The 21,371-nt window shown below is 39.3% G+C and overlaps 1 protein-coding gene across 1 annotated transcript in view; it reads right to left on the bottom strand.

Annotated features, from left to right (window-relative positions):
* Positions 1 to 21,371, bottom strand: part of LOC127630573 (IQ motif and SEC7 domain-containing protein 3-like) — a 40,618-nt gene that overhangs the window by 5,909 nt on the left and 13,338 nt on the right. The window contains exon 3 of the mRNA XM_052108198.1: positions 4,573 to 4,776. Coding sequence (XP_051964158.1) covers positions 4,573 to 4,776 — 204 coding nt within the window. The remainder of the gene's footprint in view (positions 1 to 4,572; positions 4,777 to 21,371) is intronic.

Below are 21,371 nucleotides of genomic sequence, written 5' to 3'. Positions count from 1 at the left end.
AGTGAAGCATTCAGCAAATTCTTTTACCGCTGATCCGAAGAGGCTGCTTGGAGCGATAGGCGCGTCAAGGAATGGCGCCTTATCCGTGTCCTTCATCTCCGTTAGCGTCAGCCACAGATGGCGCTCAAGGACAGTCAAGTTAGCCATGGCCCGGCCGATGGATTGGGCGGTGGCCTTCGTGGCTCGCAGGGCTACGTCAGTGCCGCTGCGCAGGTCCTTGAAAGCCTCAGGTTCAGGTCCAGACTCGTCCATGGTGCGGAGAAGTTTGGCCTGGTAAACTTGTAAAACCGCCATTGAATGAAGCGCTGATGCAGCTTGGCCGGCGGCGGCGTATGCGCGACCGGCGAGAGCTGAGGTGGATCTGCAGGGCTTCGAGGGATGAGAAGCTTTGGCTTTCCATCCGGTGGTGGAGGGTGGGCACAGATGGTTGGCCACAGCCTCCTCGAGGGGCGGAGTTCCCTCGTAGCCTCTTTCTCTTGCACCGTCCACTGAGGAGAGCGAGGAAGAAAAAGAAGGCTCCAGGCGAGCAGAGTGTGGGGCTTTCCACGACTTCGTGAGTTCGTCGTGCACTTTGGGGAAGAAAGGAGAGGGTCTCTGTCGAGGCGCCTGCCGGCGCCCCTGCAGGAACCACTCGTCCAGCCGGCTGCGGGCGGGTTCTTCCGGAGAAGACCAGTCGAGCCTGAGGTCTTCCACGGCTTTGGACAGGATGCGGATGATCTCAGAGTCCATGCTGGTGCCCGTGCTTCGTGTCCGCTGATGTCGATGGCGCGGGGTCGAAACTCGAGCCCGGCCAGTCGTCGGATGCAGCGTCAATAGAGAGGATGTCATCCTTTTCATCGTCGACCCCTGACGTGCCGAACGAGACGAGACCCACCGCTCTGCTGGAGGGGTGCTGGTCTGCCTTCATAAAATGGACTGGCGGCGGGGAGATCTCAGGTAGCGGTGAAGCACGCGGGGACTGGGCTGGCGTGACGTCACCGAAGTCTACGTGCTCTGGCAGCCTCTGTGAGCGGCGCTTTTTCTTGCGCGGCTCGAACGGAGGGGGCGGCAGCACGGTGGAAGCAGACTCGTTTGCGGCAAAAGCGGCAAAGCGAGCGTGCAGCTCGGCGAGGCCCAGGGAGTCACATTCGGGGCATCCGCCCTGAATGAGAGCAGCTTCTGCGTGGTCCGGTCCCAGGCAGTGAGTCCAAATGATGTGACGATCCCCATCAGGAAGAGGGCCTCTGCATGAGGCACAGGCTGAAGGCATTTGCAACAACGCCTTGGAAAATTACTCTTTTACTAAAAAAGCGTCGCAGAGGCAAGCGCTTGCAGTAAAAGGATATAGCGTTGCGCGCCGGATGGCATAGCAGAAGGCTTCGAAGGCGGCTGAAGGTGCCGGCGTCCTCTTTAGCGGTCCTGCTTTAGGCTTTTCGACGGCGGGCGAAAGACTCCAACAATCCGGAGGATCCAGCGAAGAACAGGTCTTTGCTGAAGGAGATTAAGTCTAAAGAACTCTCATGACGGGGCGCCTAATATATAGCCCTAAGCCACGCCCATCTTGGCGGGCTCTGAGCGCGCGAGCACAAAACGCGCGCCCATTGGTCGCACGTTCAGAGTCGCCCCGTCATTGGTTCGAGCAAGTTGCTGCAGCGCAGCCAATGACCGAGCTGCCTCGCTCATTGCTGTCTGCTGTGCAGCTGCAATGCGTTTTACATGAAGACTTCAATATTTCTCGAGAAACGGAGTTTTCCCACAGCGTAAGCTACTTACGCAATAGGAGAGACCTCTCGATAGGGAACTGATCATTTTGCCATTTTAATCATGATTTGAGTGAAAGTGGATAAAATTCCCCAATTTTTTTTAGCACCTCTAGTGTTCATTCCACTTGGAAATTGCTGTGTTACGTAGGCCTACAACAGGCCACAGAAAAATCATTTAAGCAAAAACGTAGTTCTATCGGGAAGACACGCAGGCTTGAGTGAAGTTTAAGATGCCATTTATTTGATAAATGTAAAACAGAAAGTAATCTCTCTCTCTTTGGCGTAGGCCCCGTCCGGCGGGAACCGTCATGTCCTGCCGGAGATAGGAGGAAGGGGTGAGGAGCCTACCCCGTGCGGGACAGGGCTCAACTGGTGGTGGAGGTTGCCGTGTTAGCACACTGAAACAGCAATGTGATAGATTGTGATGAGACTTATAAAGCAATGGCTTACTGCGATTGGCTAGGAATTACCCAGCTAATGATGTGATGAGGTACAGCTGCTAGTCTTCCCGCTAGAACTACGCTGCGCTTCCATTTATTGTAAAATGATGTTTTGATCAGGTTGTGAATGTTATAGACAATAAAAAGGCAACTTCAAATTTAACAATGTCCTTCTCACACAATCTCCTCTCTTGATTTCATTCTAGCTAGGAAAAAAGATACTTTTTACCTTTTTAATACTTAAGTACAATTTAATGTGAATTACTTTCATTCAAATATGTTTTTGGCTAGATACTTTTAATTGAGTACAATTTTCACTCAGTATCCATACTTTCACTTAATTATCATTTCGGAGTACTTTTTACACCCCTGCTCTAGACTTTGCAGAATCCAATTTTCACACAGAGCAATGTTGTGTTTCTTAAGCTTTACCAGGAGAGGGCAGAATTGTAGCACAAGCCGAATTCAACCACCACAGATCTGACAGTGTTAAAAGGAATAGCTTGCCCCAAAATAAAACATCTGTCATCATTTACTCACTCTTGTGTTGTTCCAAAACCGAATGCCTTTCTTTCATCCATGGAACAAAAAATATGTTATTTTTCCACACAATGGAAGTGAATTGTGAGGCTTTCTTTATGCCGAAAATATAAATTTGTGTTCAACAAAGAAAATCATACAGGTTTGAAAAAACACAAGGGTGAGTAAATGATGACAATTCTCATTTTTGGACAAGCTGTGCATTCTCTATAGATATAAATATGCATTATGATGCATGGCAGTGAGAAAAAAAAATAATAATATCAAAATAACACTGGTATTACAATTTAAATATATCTGACCTGTGACCAACTGTGTTTTTTAGGTATAAGGTTTTATGTATGCTAATCTCTCTATAATCTAATCCAAAGGTCATCCCAAAGTGTGGTAAAGCAATGTGCATAGACATGCGACATGGACTCATGGGAGAAATGAGAGAAAAGAGAGAAAGAGTTATGTGAATCACGCAGTGACAACGTGTGAGGGGTATTAGGTGTGTGTGTGTAGGCAGGAGGGGTTCGGCATACTGTCTCCCTCTGTGTGTGATTCATGCTTAATGAAGGGGGTGGAACTGCATTGGAATGAGTGTGAGAGTGTTTGTTTGTATGAGTGGAGGAATATGCGTAAAGATGTGTCATCAGGCAGAGATCATTTTGTAAGTGGTGTGTGGATGAAATTTGTACTAAGGGAAACAGAGTGACAGACCAAGGAGACTAGCATCTCCTTCAGAATGAAAATGTAGCATCGTCTCTATACAGAGATATGCAGGGAGCACAAACCCTTATTAAAAATGTATTTGTCGGATTATAACACAAAGCTTGCTTTTATAATTTCTCTTTTAGTTAAGAAATTATCATTAGTCAATTAAAGAGTGATCAGGTAGCTTTCAGCTGAGGTTCCCGAAAGGTGTTGAAATATTAGACCTAGCTAGGCCACCTTGTTTTGGGAGACAGAGGAAGTTTAACAGGGCAGAATTAGCGGAGTTAGTTTGGTCGAAGGAATTCCTGCTGAAAATCCTATGGTGGTTTGCTGGTCTTAGCTGGTTTCAGCTGGTCAAAATAGACTGACCCAACCAGACTGGTGTGGCTGAGAGCTAAACAGCTAAACACCTAAGAATGGTTTAAGATGGTTTTATCAGCAGTGTTATTTAAAAAAGTGAGTACACTGTTAGTAAGTTAGGCCATATTATCTTCAAAAAGCCGTACATGTCCATGTTTTGTGACAGAGTTAGTTAGATGGGGCAGAATTAAGGAGGAATTCCATTCTGAAAATCCATCTGAAACCAGCCTAAGGTGGTATGCTGATCTTAAAATGGTCAGCTTGGCCATGGTGGTGTTCAGCCAGCTAGTCTGCCAGCCTGGCCTTACTGACAAGTGCCCATAACCCCTCTAAAACCATCAAAACAGGCTAGCCCAACCTACTTGGCCAGGCTGGAAGACTAGTCGGATAGTTTACAAATGATCATTTGGTCAATAAAAGAGTGAGTAAAAGGATATTCAATTGAGATTGAGAAAATAGTTACAATATTAAGCTTTGCTCGATTACTAGCTAGGTCAGCTCAACTCCAGACAGCCATTATTACCTTGTTTGGGGAGACATTGTAATCTCAGCAGGGCAAAATCATGGCTAGTCGGTTTGGATGAAGGAAAAATAGGTCAGTTGAGGGGCTCTCCCGTCAATTAGGCTTTATGAGCTTTATGGTATACTCCAGATTTACTGAAGAAGAAGAAGAAGATGAGAGGTGGTGAGCAGTTGAATGTGGGTGATGCAGGGTGGAGTGGAGACACTGAGTTGGTGGAGGATCAGGTGAACGGTTTTTCAAGAGGGGAAGTGGGGGCTCAGGCCCTTACCTTGCCTGCTCCGGGTGCCGGGCAGGGGGGAGGGCGCATGGCGGCTTGGGCAGAAGGAGCCGCGCGGGGCAGCAGTACTGGTGGTGGGTGGAGTGGCTGTTTGCGGTCAGACTGTTGTGGACAGATGTAGAAGCTGGAGTAGCAGTGGAGGAGGTGGAAGAATTGGTACGAGAAGAAGTACTACAGGTGGAATAGGGTGGTGACCTGACAGAGAGAGAGAAAGAGAGGAAAGAGGAAGATAGAGATAGCCACAGAAAGAGAGAGAGAAAGAGAGAGAAAAAATAAAGTCAAGAAAGAAACAAAAGATAACAGACAACAAAGACAGCCACATGCATACATTACAAACACTAGCAGCAGCAGTACAAGCATGGCTAGGCAGTGTTATGCAGAGTTATGAAGCGTTATGCTGACCTTCACTGAGCTGTTAAGAGTTAGGTGCAGTCAGGCAGAATATTTAATGAGGATTTATGAAGTACCATAAAATTGTGCAGATTTATGCAGTTATGTAAAATTATCTGTACATTGCATTATGTGGGAAGTGTACAGACTGGGTGATGTGTTCAAATCTCATCTTCCCCTCTACGATTTAGCTTCAGCTGTACAAGCTAATGTTCACCAATCTAATGTAACCCACTAACATGCTTGTTTCGACGTGATGATCAGTTTACGTAAAAAGAAAATTCTCTAATCATTTACTCACCCTCAAGTCATCCCAGATGTGTATGACTTCCTTTCTTCTATAGAATACAAACAAAGATTTTTAGAAGAATATCTCAGCTCTGTAGTTCCATACAATGAAAGTGAATGGTGGCCAGAACTTTGAAGCTCCAAAAAGCATATAAAGGCAGCATAAAAGTAATTCATTTCTTCAGAAGGTGTGGGTGAGAAACAACCATTTTTAAGTCCTTTTTACTATAAATCTCCACATTTGACTAGCCCCGACCAGTAGGTGGCAATTGTGGAGATTTGTAGTAAAAAAGAACATGTACATATTGCTTCTGAAGACATGGATTTAACCACTGGAGTCGTATGGATAGCCTGTATATGCTTTTTGGAGCTTCAAAGTTCTGGTCACCATTCACTTGCATTATATGGACATACAGAGCTGAAATATTCTTCTTTTATCCCCTTTTCTCCCAATTTGGAATGCCAAATTCTCACTACTTAGTAGGTCCTTGCGGTTACTCGCCTCAATCCGGGTGGCGGAGGACATGTCTCAGTTGCCTCAACTTCTGAGACCGCCAATCCCCACATCTTATCACATGGCTCATTGTGCATGACACCGCGGAGACACCGCATGTGGAGGCTCATGCTACTCTTTGCAATTAATGCACAATTTACCATGCGCCCCATTGAGAGCGAGAACCACTAATCGTGCCCACGTGGAGGTTACCCAATGTGATTTTACCCTCCCTAGCAACCGGGCCAATTTGGTTGCTTAGGAGACCTGGCTGGAGTTTCTCAGCACACCCTGGATTCGAACACACTACTCCAGGGGTGATAGTCAGCATCAATACACGCTGAGCTACCCAGGCCCCAACTCTGAGGTATTCGTCTAAAAATATTTGCTTCTGTTCGGTAGAAGGAAGAAAATCATACACACCTGGGATGACCTGAGGTTGATAAAATTATGAGAGAATTTTCATTTTGGGATTTGTCTCAGATGCAGTGCAAAGGAATCAATATCAGTCAGCCATTACTCCACTATGTGGTTCTGTCATGCCAAAAATGACAAATGGAATGAATTTATCTGTTCGAATGAATCATCTGTTCTATATCTTCTTGAGAGGAGAGGTGTGCCATCAGCCCACACACTTAAATAACGTGTATGCAGACTCTAAAAAATAAATAGCTCTGAAACTGATCATGGAGGTTTGACTGGTGAAGAATGATTGTGACTGACCTCTACTGGCCAATCAAAAGGGTCCATTCTGATTAAAAACAATATGGAATAGCATTCCCAATGCCTTAATCTTAGGTAATGTGACATATCTTCAAGTGAGAGAATATTCAAAGGGAAATAATGTAGGGTGGGACTTGATTTTATCTTTCAGATTTGATTTGATTTGATCTGATCATAATAGAAAAGTCATTTTAGAAGCACAAAAGTTAATCCATTTTTATGAAAGATTATAACAAACATTAAATCATTTTTACGGGTACAAAATTGAAAATAGGGTCGATTTTGTTTTCATGTTGTCTTAAACATCCAAGAAAACTGATTTATGACAAACCAATGACAATCTGTCAAATACACACACTTACTACCGTTAAATAGCCACAAAGTCCTGCTTCAGGCTCTTTTTTTTTATTTGCAGAAGATGGGACAATAATGTATAAATGTGTTTAAATGTATTTCAGGTGGAATTAAATGTGTCAATTGAAAAATCTTGATGAACTGCAGTGAGTTTCTCAGGCTAACATTACACATCAAGAAATTAAATAAAGCATACACTTCAACCCCACCCAAAGCTTGAGCAGACATAAAATACAATGAAAGAGAGAGAGAGAGAGAGAGAGAGAGAGAGAGAGAGAGAGAGAGAGAGAGAGTGAAAAAGAGGGATTAAATGGACCTAATAAAGATATGAAAAAAGGAAATGAGGAAATGAGGAAAGCATAGAAGAATAGTTGGAAGGAGAGAGATAATAAATATTGCAGGAAAGGATGCAGAAATGTGTATGTAGGTGGCACGTGTGAAAATCTTAAGTGGGGTGAGAAGGTCAGGGATGAATCTGTGGGTGTGAACAGGGACCTCTGAGAGACCTTTAAACTAAAGTGAATGCAAAAACACATGAAAAATGTGTAAAATTTAAAGGGATAATTCTACCAAAAATAAAAATTCTGCCATTTAGTCACCCTCATATAGTTCCAAACTTAAAGGAAAGGTCGTCCAAACATTAAAATTCTCTCATTATTTACTCACCCTCATGTCATCCCCGATATGCTGACTTTCTGTTGCTGAACACAAACAAAGATTTTTAGACAAATATTTCTGCTCTGTCGGTCCACACAATGCAAGTGAATGGGTACCAACATTTTGAAGCTCCAAAAGCACAAAGTCAGCATAAAACTAATACATACGACTATTAATACTACATACTAAATCCATGTTTTCAGAAGATATGAGTGGGTGAGAAACAGATTCATATTTAATTAATTTTTTACTATAGTCCTATGGATTAGTTTTATGCTGACTTTGTGCTTTTGGAGCTTCAAAATGTTGGTACCCATTCACTTGCATTGTGTGGACTGACAGAGCAGAAATGTTCTTCTAAAAATCTTCATTTGTATTCTGCACAATAAAGAAAGTCATGCACATATGGTATAGTATGAGGCTGAGTTTTTTTGCTTGAACTATTGAACTATCCCTTCAACTTTTCTAAATTTCCACTAATATTTCCAAAAGAACAGCCATGTACACAGACAAGCAAAATGATAGTAACAGTGAATTATCCTAATGCTGTTATACTAAATATATAACCCTTGGAATGCTGCTTGTTTAATCAGATTAGAGGACCAGAACTAACTGTTGTGTAATGTACAGTAAAGCATTACATTTGAGTCAGTAAAACTGAATCTAGGTCAGATATTTAATCCTTTTCCTCTGAAGATAACATTTAGTTTTTTCTTCCAGTCATTATGCAAATTTTTTACAAGACTTTCAGTTCTGTGTTATGGATTCCATCACCAGGTTGTATTTGTAAACAGCACAAGGCAATTGTGTTGAGTGTGTCGAGATTCCAGCAGGGATAGATGTCCTCTAGGGATGGACAGTATTGGGATACCTCCCTGAAATGACTTTTTGCAGGTTGGGATGCCTGCACACACCATATAATTATATATATATATATATATATATATATATATATATATATATATATATATATATATATATATATGAGAGAGAGAGAGAGAGAGAGAGAGAAAATGTCTCTACTCATCTCCCCAAACTCATACCCTCAGTGAACGAACACCTGAAGAGCTATAACCTTCATTACCATCGTTTGCTTTGCAAGTCTCTCTGGACCCATCTGGATGGGCTGATGTAAGTCGAGGGAAACACGGTGCAGCCCATAACAGACAACACCAGAGATCGCATGCTGCTTACTCACGAATTCAACAGGCAGTACTTAAGGCTCTATAATTTGTAAAATTTTTCTAAACAGAACCATCATTTCAATTAAACAGCCATAATAGCCAATTGGATTCAAAATATTTAATACAAGACATAAAATACAGTAAAATCTTGTTATAAAATAATCAAGGCATGTTTTCCACACTTTTTAACTAATGAGCACAGAAAGGGAAAATATTTATTCACTTGAATTTATATGCACTAATGTAGCAATACACAGATTCTAAGAGGGGATTATGAGATTCTAAATAGCACATCTACTGGACACTTTTCTATCCCTTAATGCCTCAGGAAATGAGGAGCTCTCAGATTCAAAACACTGAATTTAAACAAACAGCTTAGAACTGTGTGTTGGGCAGCTCTTTTCAACCGTATTAGTGTGTTCCAGACAACTAAATTTTCCCACCTTCTAATTGGATATAATGACTGGAAAGCTGCCCAAAGTCTGAAATCAAGCATGTGAAGTCGGGGTAGATCGAGCAAAAATGATTTCAGCAAGTAGCATCATTTGACGTCTTTTCCAAGATGCCTGTGACCGACAAGCATAAACCGGAGCTGGGTTTCATGAAACACAAACAAACCTTTTACACACTCAAATAAATATTTTAGCCTATTTTTAAGATGTATCCATTTCAACTGAATAACAAATTTCCATCTAATTGAATTGAATATTCTTGAAGAAAGTGTAATTAATAAAACTTGCATTTTGTAAGATTTATACATTTTATTTAGTTAAAGATTAAGCAATTCAATTAGATGGAAATTTGCTATTGATTTGAAATGGATAAATCTTAAAAATAGGCAAAAAAAATTTTTTGAGTGCATATTTTCACTTCAAGAAATGTATGAAAATGCAATATACAATAAAAATACAAGAGGACGTTAAAAAGAAGTGTTTTGTGTACAGGGTTGGGGAGTAACGGAATACATGTAACGGCATTACGTATTTAAAATACAAAATATAAGTAACTGTATTCCACTACAGTTACAATTTAAATGATTGGTATTTATAATACAGTTACATTCAAAAAGTAGTTTGATTATTGAAGAGATTAATTTGCATTTTATTGTAATTTGTTTCATTTAACATTTAGTCCTATCAGATGGAAAACATTTATAAATATTTTTCACTTTCTTATGATGCGTTACATTCATACGAGCAGACAGAGAAGTAAGATTGAAGTAAGTTTGGAACATAAAAATAAAATTGTCAGCTTTATGCTAAGCTAAAATGCTATTTCTAGCCATTTTACATGCACATGTTACCAGACACGATCATATTTTTTTATCAAGAAAATTCACGTTGGATCATAATTTCTTTTTTTCTAGTAAGAACTTTGATATTAGGGCAAAAATCATTCAATGCCTACGTTTGCTCGCGAAATGGCTACAAGACAGTCAGCTAGCTAGCATCTGGAAGGCTTTGCATTTGGCTTGTTTTCATGTGGCCATGACGTGTGACTGACTAGAACACACTGAGGTCAGAAGTGAGAAATTTCAACTTGGATATTCCCACCTCTGAATTCGTCTGGAGCGCAGCATACATATATTTATCCATATAACAAACAAGTTGTTCCTTGTGGTTAAATTGTACTTAAAACCTGAGTATCGGTATATTATGTTTGCGGTTGTTGTTCCTACATCATATTTTGGGTTTATGGACAATGCCTACGTTCACGGATGAAGTATGTCGAGAAATATATTCATAGTACACACCTGCATACAATATTAACAACAGAGAAGAATGTACTTCAAATTTACAAAAATATCGCAAACATATCTTGAATATTCAATATACCACCCAGCCATAACTGTGCTGCTGTCAACCATGCGGCTTGAGAAGAAAATATTAATCCCAAACTGAAGAATATTTACAATAGAGACATTGCAAATGTTTTATTGGAAAGAGAAACAGGGTGATTATCATGTCACTGATGGAGCGGTTTTGTGTAGAGGTCATCATGTGTTTGATAGGATGAAGAAGTGTGAGTCTAAATGTGTGTGTGTGTGTAGAGCAGAGGGCTCATTTCCTTTGTAATTCCCAGCATGTTTTATTAGCCTGTCAGCTGCACTGTCCCTTCTTTTTACACATCACTCTCACCCCCCATCCTAATTTAAATGAGCATCACTGTTCTTCTTTCTGCTTCTGTCTCCTTCTCCATTTTTGTCTCTCTCTCTTTCTGTCACCCACACAGTTCTTTACACATAAACACATTTGTGATAACTCACCTCGTGCCCCCAGCAACCCTTTTACTAAATCCCACAAGGGAGAGAGCAGGAGAGAACATGAGAGTGCTTCTCTGACTTTTTGTGACCTGCTTGAACAAACTATCCATGGCCAAATTCTCTGTTCTGCGAGGTCAGAATGCAATGATTGTTAATGTACACACACTGACACAACTCAAACAACTGAACAAAGTTCAGCCATGCAACTCTATGTGGCACAAGCTGGTAGGTTCTTTGAACTTGTTATCTGTTAGCCAATTGGCTCACTTACATTTGACATGTTAAACCAATCGGCTCGCATGGTGCAAGATGCTCAGTCCTTCGACCTGTAATTGGGTAGCCAATCAACTTCCATCAGTCTCTTTGTTAAAACTTTAAATAGCTCAATTTTGCAGAGAAGCCTGTTTCATTGCAATGTGGTGTGAAGAGTCTTTTCTCTGAAACATACCTCCAACCCTGCTCTTGTTTGCATTAATGTTAAATTAAATACGTTTGACATCACAAAAATCAAACATCTTGTTTCTCAAGTCTCATGAATGATCATCACCGACATCAAACCTGATAGCAGTTTTTATCATTTTTGGTGCGTGATTGCATCTGTACCTATTTACTTTCATTATATGGTATAGGAGGATTTTAGACATTCTGCTAAACTTCTTTTCTGTTCCAGAGAAGAAATGGGTTTCGCATGATATAAGGGTGAGTAAATAATGACAACATCAAAATTTGTTTGTGTTAAAGCGATAATTTACCCCAAAAAATGTAATCTCTCATGATTTACTCACCCTCATACTATCCCAGATGTTTATGGTTTTCTTTCTTCTGCAGAACACAAATTAAGGTATTTAGAAGAATATTTCAATGCAAGTGAATGGGTGCCAACATTTTGAAACTCCAAATTCCACATAAAGGGAGCATAAGAGTAATCCATATGACTCCAGTGGTTAAATCCATGTGTTCAGACACGATATGATAAGTGTGGGTGAGAAACAGATCAACATTTAAGTCATTTTTTGTCATAAATTCTCCTCCCTGCCCATTAGGGGGCGATATGCCAGAAGGATGTTAATCACCAAGGAGAATGAGAACGTAAAGTGGAAATTGATTGAGCAGGGAGAAGAATTTGTAGTAAGAAAAGACTTAAATATTAATCGGATTCTCACTTACACCTATCATACCACTTCTGAATATATGGATAAAACCACCTTTGTCTGAAGTACCTTTATTTTGCCCTTATGTGGATTTTGGAGCTTAAACAATTTGGCACCCACTGACACTTAAAGAAGACCTAAAGAGCTGAGAAATTCTTCTAAAAATCTTTGATTGTGTTCAGCAGAAGAAAGAAAGCCATACATATCTGGATGGCATGATGAGGGTGAGTACATTAACATTTTTGGGTGAACTAACCCTTTAACTATCCCTTTAAGCTCCAATGTCAAGTATAATTTACACAACCCATGTTTGAGATTTTTGTCTACTGGAAATGTGTGGAAAGAACCATCAACACCAGGGTGAACAAGAGTACAACATATTGAACAAACTGTATTTCTGTCCCACATGGTCTAATTTTCGTTCCTGTCAAATTAAATATGGTGTCTGCTCTGACTAGGGTCTATCGACTGAGAACTCACAGAACTGAAGCTGAGAGCTATCACGTTAGCTGAGGTCACAGGAGATGACCCCCACCATACCCGCATAGTCCTGTCAATCCGATTTCACTGCTGCGCCCATTTCCTTTATCGCTGAGACACAGTGTCAGTTGGAGCTGGAGGAATATGTCATAACTATTCAGGTGGGCTGTCAGTTTCACTTGGCATAGTTTAGTCAAGATTTATGCTCAGAAACATCCATCTCATCGTGTTGCATTTTTGTCGACATCAAAGTCATTCAGTATTCACATAGGAAACATGTCTGTCAGTTAGAGTGTAATTGACCTGATAGTGTGCAAGGCTGCAGCCATGAAAGTGCATATTAAATTAATAACTACGTGAATATACGTTAAGCTGGAGGCTGTAAATGTGTTAACACCACAGAATGTTGTTTGGCTTCAAATAATTATCCTGTTTGATGCGCTTTATTTAGCTAGTTAATTTGAACATCAAATATTTTAATAAAGTTTAATAAAGACTATTTCACTAGCATGAAATTAGAGGTGGTGGATAAAATATCTCCAAGTATCGCAATATTTTACCACACAATACTCAGATTTTTGGCATTGGAATGTTGAGTATTATGTTTTTAGATGCACTTCTTTCATTAATAATAAAAAGAAAAAAAAAGACATTGGGCACCATTCAGAGCAAGTGTAAAAAAATTAAACGTACTGATAGGTCAACAAACACTCAATTATTTCTATTTGACCAAAATGCAAACCCAGAATAAGCTAAGAATATACTGTAAGTCAATAACTTGTTTCAAGTATGTCCATTCAGATCCTTTGTACAGATTGAACCATGGTACACTAAATTTTTTTTAACTTTCATTATTGTCAGTTTTAATTAATCCTCCTGTGTTCATATTACTCAAACATTTATGTTACTAAGGGACCTTCAATTAGTAAAGTTGATTGAACTAAAAAGTGTCTTGTCAACTTTACTTAATGCCTCTGCATTGGGACAACATGAATATCTTTGGTTTGGTTATTGCATGGAATTTGATAGGGAGGGCAGCTGTTAAAATGAAGTGTTAATGTCTTTGTGCAAGATGAATATAATAGGGGAGACTTGTTAGTGTTTGTTTGTTACGTTGAGAATTTGTAGTTTGCCATCATGGTGAAGAGTGGAGTTTGACCCTAGGTTGAGGACCAAAAAATTGAGTATTGTACATATTGCCGTGCTAACCATAGCATAGTTACCAAGTTGCACTCAATACTGCTTCCCACCAGCATGTAATTAGCATGCTAACATTTACTGTCACTGGCTAGTGTATAACTAAAAGAGTTTCATTTGAGTTATTTTGACATGCCAAATTATGTTGGGTCTGCTTGATTCATTTTGATTCAGGTTTCCTCTACTTGAAGTTTTGTTTTATTAAAATTACATGGTAATTAAGAACTCATTTGAAACATGTGGAACCACTGTCAGTCAAAGAGTTATTTTTTGAGGGTATGATGCTCCCTCGCATAGTTTTTACTTTTTCACAAAGCACCAAGTTCCAATGAAGATAAATGAGAAACAAGAGAACAAAAGATAATACATCAATTTTAAATTGTAATACACTAAACATAAAAGAAATGCAATATCATAACATGACCCAGATATCAATATAAGATTGTCATTATTCCCATGCCTATTAAACATTTTTACATTTAAATGTAAAGGCTTTTGTTGTGCATATTGACAAATCCAGCAATATAAAACTGAAAGGAATGAAAAAGTAAAAAAACAAAACAAAAACTAGCGAGCATTCATAAAGATCAAAGACCAGCAGACCACCAGTGAAGTGTGTAATTTCTGCACCACTAATAAAAAACAGAATTGCAAAAATAATTACTGTTTTTAAATTGCTGTCCTGAAAACATTTCACTTTGAAAGTCACATTCTGATGCATGGACTTCTGTTCTAACACACTATAACACATCAGTTATTCTCTATAGTAACTCATGTAATGTAATAGCATGCTGCCCCTCACAGAAATGTAACATAATGCTCCCTCAGGGCTGTTATTTAATAAGATTCTTTTTTTTTTTTTACTTAATTTTACAAAATAAATGAGTTTATCAATATAATAAAGTAATACTAGGCCAGCACAAAATCTATGCACATATAATTTATAAAATTCTACACATCTTCCAACACTTGTGTTTGTTTCTTCAATATCCTGGCAAATTTTGTAATGCTTTAATTAACCAATAGAGTGTACTACTCCAGTGTTTCCCAACCACTGTGCCATGAAAGGTTGTCAGGTGTGCCGTGGAAAATTATCAAATTCCACAAAAAAAATAAATGCATGAAAAAAAAAATAATAATTCCAGGGATCCAAACCCCTCACCTTTCTGAGAAATTCGCTATTTCAATGATATTTATACGTGTTAAGGGTCTTTCACATGACTCACTTCAGCACTGCAGAATACAGTGACCTATATGAAGTGACTTTACACCAAAGTGTTTTTCACACACACGGTTTTGCTTCACCAATAATGTCTTTGAGAGTAATAAGCAACAAGAAATATTGAAAAACTGTCCAAATTTGTGAAGAGACATTGAATGTCTCCTAATTTATTTTAATTAAATATAACCTTTTCGTTTACGAATTTCAGAGACTCCAGTTATTGAAGTAATTTAAATTCACCAAGAAAATGCTTGGACCTAAACATAAACGAGTCCTTTTATTACTTTCTGTTATCAAAGCAACTGCAAGCTTTTTCTATCTTCAAAATACATGTTTTAATGTTAATTGTGCACACCTTCCCGCTTTTTTACCTTTTCAAACTCGTAATATCGCCATACCAAATTAAAACTGCCACGAGAAGTCGTCTGTCTGAGGCAAAGACACAAAATGTAACAACAATTGCCTCAGCTTCAGTCTCCCTTGATGCGTTTGATTACGCACAGGCGAGCACCCCGTTTAAGTTGATGCGAACTAGGAGGAAGTTATGAGTCGTCAGTTGAGTTCTGTTCAGTTATTTTTTTTTACGTGTTTTGTTCATATTTGAATTGTATTATTTATTTATTTTTGCAATATTGCATTGTTCATATGTCGTGTTTTAGTGGCCTCCACTAAAACACGACATATGAACAACGGGGTGAAAAAACATTCAACTCTTCAAGTTGTGCCTCATAGAAGTATCTCTGACTGCACTGGAAATATCACAATATATCACGATACATGGATCCAAGTATCGATACAATATTGTGAGAAAAAGTATCCCAATATATCGATATTTGATTGTATCGACACCGCCTTAATGGATTTGCTCTTCACATATGAGTTGTTCTGTTAGCAGGAATGCAGCCCTCCGTTTAAAAAAGAAATATTTTATTGATCAGTCTGTACATGTAGATGCACTGCGTTATTGACTTAATGATTCTTTTAAATCTTTCCAAACTCCTAGCAAAGACTTGTTGATATAAAAGGATTGATCAATTATCAAGACTAAGAGATATTACGAAGAGCTCATCTGTGTATAATCATCAGCTGTCAAGTAATGTCCGGTGGTAGTTTTTGATGCTATTTAGTGTTTTGGGAGAAAATAAAATAAAATGTGTTTTTACCCCAGGGGAACATTATAAGAAAAAGAGACGCTCCAACACCGCTTATCTGCATCCCGGACACAGAATATTGAACGTCAATGTAACTGAAGAGCTTGGAGTTGCTTCAAAAGTTTATTTTAGGTGAAAAGAGGTGCGCAACATGTACGGCATCCCACAGGTTTTTCTTCTGCAGCAGTTTATTAAAGAAATTCAATGTCTGTCAGACAACCCACCAAAGAATCAGCAACACACTCCATAAACCTATTGTTCTTTAATTTGTCCACAACACCTCACAAATAAACATGTGGACTATGCATAATAACAGAAACAAAGTTACTGTTCAATGTGTTTAATTTGAACACAAATTATACTTTAAAAAAATGAGGTTGAATAGAGACGCAACTTCTCAAAGTTTATTATGCTGAAAGTAACTACACATAAAAGCACAGTGCTGTCAGCACACTTAAATATTACAACAAATAGCATCTTTAAATTCATCCCTTTAAACGCACCTCAGCCAAAAATAATAAACTCACTAGTTTGTTGTTGGAGGACTTGTAGAACATCCTTTCCCTTTTGTAGGATGTGTACCTTTATATGACATCTTTGACCATCTGTATTACATCCAATCGTCTTCAGTCAGTTATTCAAATACTCCCAAACAGATGATTTAAGGCCCTGGTAGATCAAAGTTTGTGTGTTGAGCCAGGCACAAGTGAAAAGTTCTTCTCTTTTAGGATTACAACCAAAAACTCCTTTATATATTACATGTATAGTATTTTTTTTCCACATGTAAATAAAAGATTTCTTCTCTTAAATTAACCGTGCCATTTTTTTATTGCAGATAATGGTAAAACTGTGTAATGACGACATCGCTGAACACCACTAGTCATTTTAGTCACATTACAGTAGCTACATTTATGGTAAAGTGGATGTGAGCAACAGTGGCCGATGGCGATGCGACCGGAGTTCAATTTCTTCTTGAAAACGAAATGCAACACAATGCAGCAATTACCAATGGGTATGCAGACAGTGATCTGCTGCCTGCTACAGTTGGATGCAGCATTGACGAAACGATTCTCTGAACTCAATTTCTTTCAACCGTGGAACACTAAAGGAGATATTTGTTGCAGAAAACGAGTGAGAGAGATTTTTAAGGCAAGATTTTAAGTGAATAATGACTTAGCTTTGTGTGAGGAACAAAAGTGGCTGCAGAAGACTTGGAATATACCGCACAAGCTGTATGAATTATATTTATAATGTTGTTATGGTGCTTTTTATAACTTGACAGCCCCAGTCCTCATTCACTTTCATAGTATGGAAGAAAGCAGGTTGGTCATTCTGCTGAACTTCCTCTTTGGTGTTCCACAGATAAAAAAAAGTCTTACAGGTTAGGAACGATACAACGGTGAGTAAATGATGACAAAATTAGCATTTTTGGGTGAATTATTCCTTTAATATAGTACTAGTGTAGTGCTCCACCCAAAGAGTATACTGTAATCCACTTAAGTTCACTTGCTCAAAATACAGCATTTCAGCACCGCACACAAAGAAAGTGTAAAAGCATTACATCATATGACCAGTTACAATGTACTGCAAGAGCTGAGTAATTACTGAACTCGCACACACAGCTCTAAGCCAGTGATTTTAAACAGCCTACTCTGATGACCTGAGGGGCTGAGTGATGCATTGCTGCAGACTGCAAAACTGCAGGGGGCATTGAGGTGGGAGAAAGGCACTAGTCAACCCCACTGTAAACCTTTACTGTGAGTTATTTCCATGCTCAGTCCAGCTGAGACCAGAGAATCAAGTAAAGTAGGAATATTAAAGTGATTTCATTAATTCTTGCCACCTTGCATTATTTTGCAGTAACAAATAGAAACAAGTATGATTTATAGTGCAATGCATGAGCATGAATGATGACAAATTTATGACAAAGTATTACAGCCATTTAACAATGCAGGAACAATTATATTCACACCCTTACAGGCTGAACGACTCGTGAACCAAGGACAAAAGCATTCAGAGAGTAATTATAGTGAAACGTCACAAAGTGGCGGCATTGTCCTCAAGCACCGTTTGTCTGTGTCCTTCTGCTGTGTTGAAACTATAGTGTAACTGGCACAAAAAAGTCACCCTAATACATGCACACCCACACAAAACCACACAATGCAAATGCTCCAAAACATCAGAACACATACAGGCATTTCATATGCCCAAACACACACTATGTTTGGAATAGGATACTGCCTTTCTACTCTTACTACTGCAGCAGTATTTAGTGTACTGTATACTTTGCACAGCATGCACATTTTCTTTATACATTTCAGTGTACTATATACCTGGATGACTTAATTAATTTGACAAAATCAGAATACTGTTTCCCGCAATGGAATGTGCATGACTTGACATTAAATTTCCAGTGTGATGAATGAACCAGATGTAATATCAGCTACGACTTTTAACATCTCTTTCTTGACTCATTATTTGGTCAGACTGGTAAATGGAAAGACAATTTTACACAAAATGGGATTGTAAAGTGATGAGTTTGTGATGCTATCAACAATGTAACAAATACAGTCTGAAACGTTTACAGGGCCCTATTTTAAGTGCAGTGCTATGCTTTAAGTCAAATGAGTCAATAGGCATGGCTATAAAGTATTGGTATTTTCATGCAAGTATGCGCTAATTCTAGACGCAAGTGGGTTTGACAGAATTGAATGTGCAAGGCACTAATGGGTGGAGTCAAATGCAATTAAATTCTGAGTTTCTTCTCCGGTTATTGCACCATCTGTGTCCTATTAAATTGTCCAATCCCTGTCAAGCACCAGTGATATATACTGTAAATGTACTGTATGCAATGAATTACAGTAGAAGAATAGAAATATGGATAAAAAATGTTGTGCACTAACTGTGTCCTTGTTGAATGTACGGCATAATTCAATGACAGTGACAGTGATCTACTCCTTTTATACGCATCAAAAGCTCTGGTTCAGGATTTGGATGTAGGCTCCATTAAAAAATTATAGAGAATATAAGTATTGTTAATCACATTGATCAAACAACACACGGATCATGGCTAGTATTAACAGCGATTGTATCAGCCTTCCATGTTAGGCTGTGGATCAAAGGGTCTTTTTTTTGCACACACTTAACTTCTACCTGTCAATTTTGCTTTAAAAATTACATTCATTTATTGAAACACGAAAAAATTAACCCAAAATATTATAGGAACTCAGTAGGGATACCGCGTTGTGAGATGAGAGGAAAAATCTCACGGTTAACCAGTTTTACGAATATTTGCAAATCTTCTTTTTATGCAACAGCACTGAGGAAAAAAGGCATATCATATAATCATAATTGAATGTGTAAGTGGATGCTTTTCTTAGGGATATAAACTCAGCAAAAAGAAAAGTACCTTTTTAAGGACACTGTATTTTAAAGAATTTGTCAAAATTCAAAGAACTTTACAGATCTTTATTGTAAAGGTTTTAAACAATGTTTTCCATGCTTGTTCAATGAACCATAAACAATTAATGAACATGCACCTGTGAAACGGTCGTTAAGACACTAAAAGCTTACAGACGGTAGGCAATTAAAGAAAGTGGAGAGCTCCAAAAGAAAGATGCCTAGGGTCCCTGCTCATCTGTGTGATCGTGCCTCAGGCATGCTGCAAGGAGGCATGAGGACTGCAGGTGTGGCCAGGGCAATAAATTGCAATGTCCATACTGTGAGACAACCAAGACAGCGCTACAAGGAGACAGGCAGGACAGCTGATCATCCTCGATGTGGCAGACCATGTGTAACAACAACTGCACAGGATCAGTATATCAGAATATCACACCTGTGGGACAGGTACAGGATGACAACAACAACTGCCCAGGTTACACCAGGAATGCAAAATACCTCCATCAGTGCTCAGAATGTCTGCAATAGGCTGAGAGAGCCTGGACTGAGGGCTTGTAGGCCTGTTGTAAGGCAGGTCCTAACCAGACATCACCGGGCACAAACCCACCTTTGCTGGACCAGACAGGACTGCCAAAAAGTGCTCTTCACTGACGAGTCTCGGTTTTGTCTGACAAGGGGTGATGGTCAGACTCCCGTTTATCGTCGAAGGAATGAGCATTACACTCTGTACTCTGAAGCGGGATCGATTTGGAGGTGGAGGGTCCATCATGGTCTGGGGCGGTGTGTCACTGCATCATCGGACTTAGCTTGTTGTCATTGCAGGAAATCACAACACTATGCGTAACAGGGAATACATACTCCTCCCTCATGTGGTTCTCTTCCTGCAGGCTCATCCTGACATGACACTCCAGCATGACAATACCACCAGCCATACTGCTCGTTCTGTGCATGATTTCCTGCAAGACAGGTGTGTCAGTGTTCTGCCATGGCCAGCAAAGAGCCTGAATCTCAATCCTATTGAGCATGTCTAGGACCTGTTCGATCGGAGGGTGAGGGCTAGGGCCATTCCCACCAGAAATGTCTGGGAACTTGCATTTGACTTGGTGGAAGAGTGAGGTAACATCTCACAGCAAGAACTGGCAAATCTGGTGTGGTCCATGAAGACGAGATGCACTGCAGTATTTAATGCAGCTGGCGACCACACCAGATACTGACTGTTACTTTTCAGTAGCATTTTTTTCAGTCTTTTACCGATAAAGTTAGAGAACTTTTTAATAATAATAATAATAAGCTAATCTGCATCCCGGCACAAAAAGGGTTGCTTGCAGTCTCTTCAAAACTGCATAAATGGAAGACTATTGTTGGAACACAACATGTGGTTAAAGCATACAACAGTTTTGTCTTCTGCAACAGTTTATTAAAGCGATCTGTTGTCTGTCAGACACCCCACCACAAAGAATCAGCAACGCAGACTCCATAAAAATGCTGTCCTTTAATCGGTCCACAAAATCTCAGAGATAAACCTGTGGACTCTGCATAATAACTGTAACATTATTTAAAATCCAATAATGACTCAAATGGGCATTTATTGTTGAATTCTCAAGCAATTTGTACTTATTGTTTGTACTCAAGCAATGCTTTAAATAATGAGGATGAAATAGTACAATTGAAGAAGTTTACATACACTTGGGTCAACCATACCACATATTTCATATTAGTAAACTATAGTTTTGGCAAGTCGTTTAGGACATCTATTTTTCCAACAATTGTTTACAGACAGCTTGTTTCACTTTTAATTGACTATATCACAATTGCAGTGGGTCCGAAATGTACATGAA

The sequence above is a fragment of the Xyrauchen texanus genome, chromosome 37 (genome assembly GCF_025860055.1).
Source record: "Xyrauchen texanus isolate HMW12.3.18 chromosome 37, RBS_HiC_50CHRs, whole genome shotgun sequence".
NCBI lineage: Eukaryota > Metazoa > Chordata > Actinopteri > Cypriniformes > Catostomidae > Xyrauchen > Xyrauchen texanus.
Note: the sequence above shows the minus strand (reverse complement) of the source record. Positions and strands in the feature narration are given on the sequence as shown.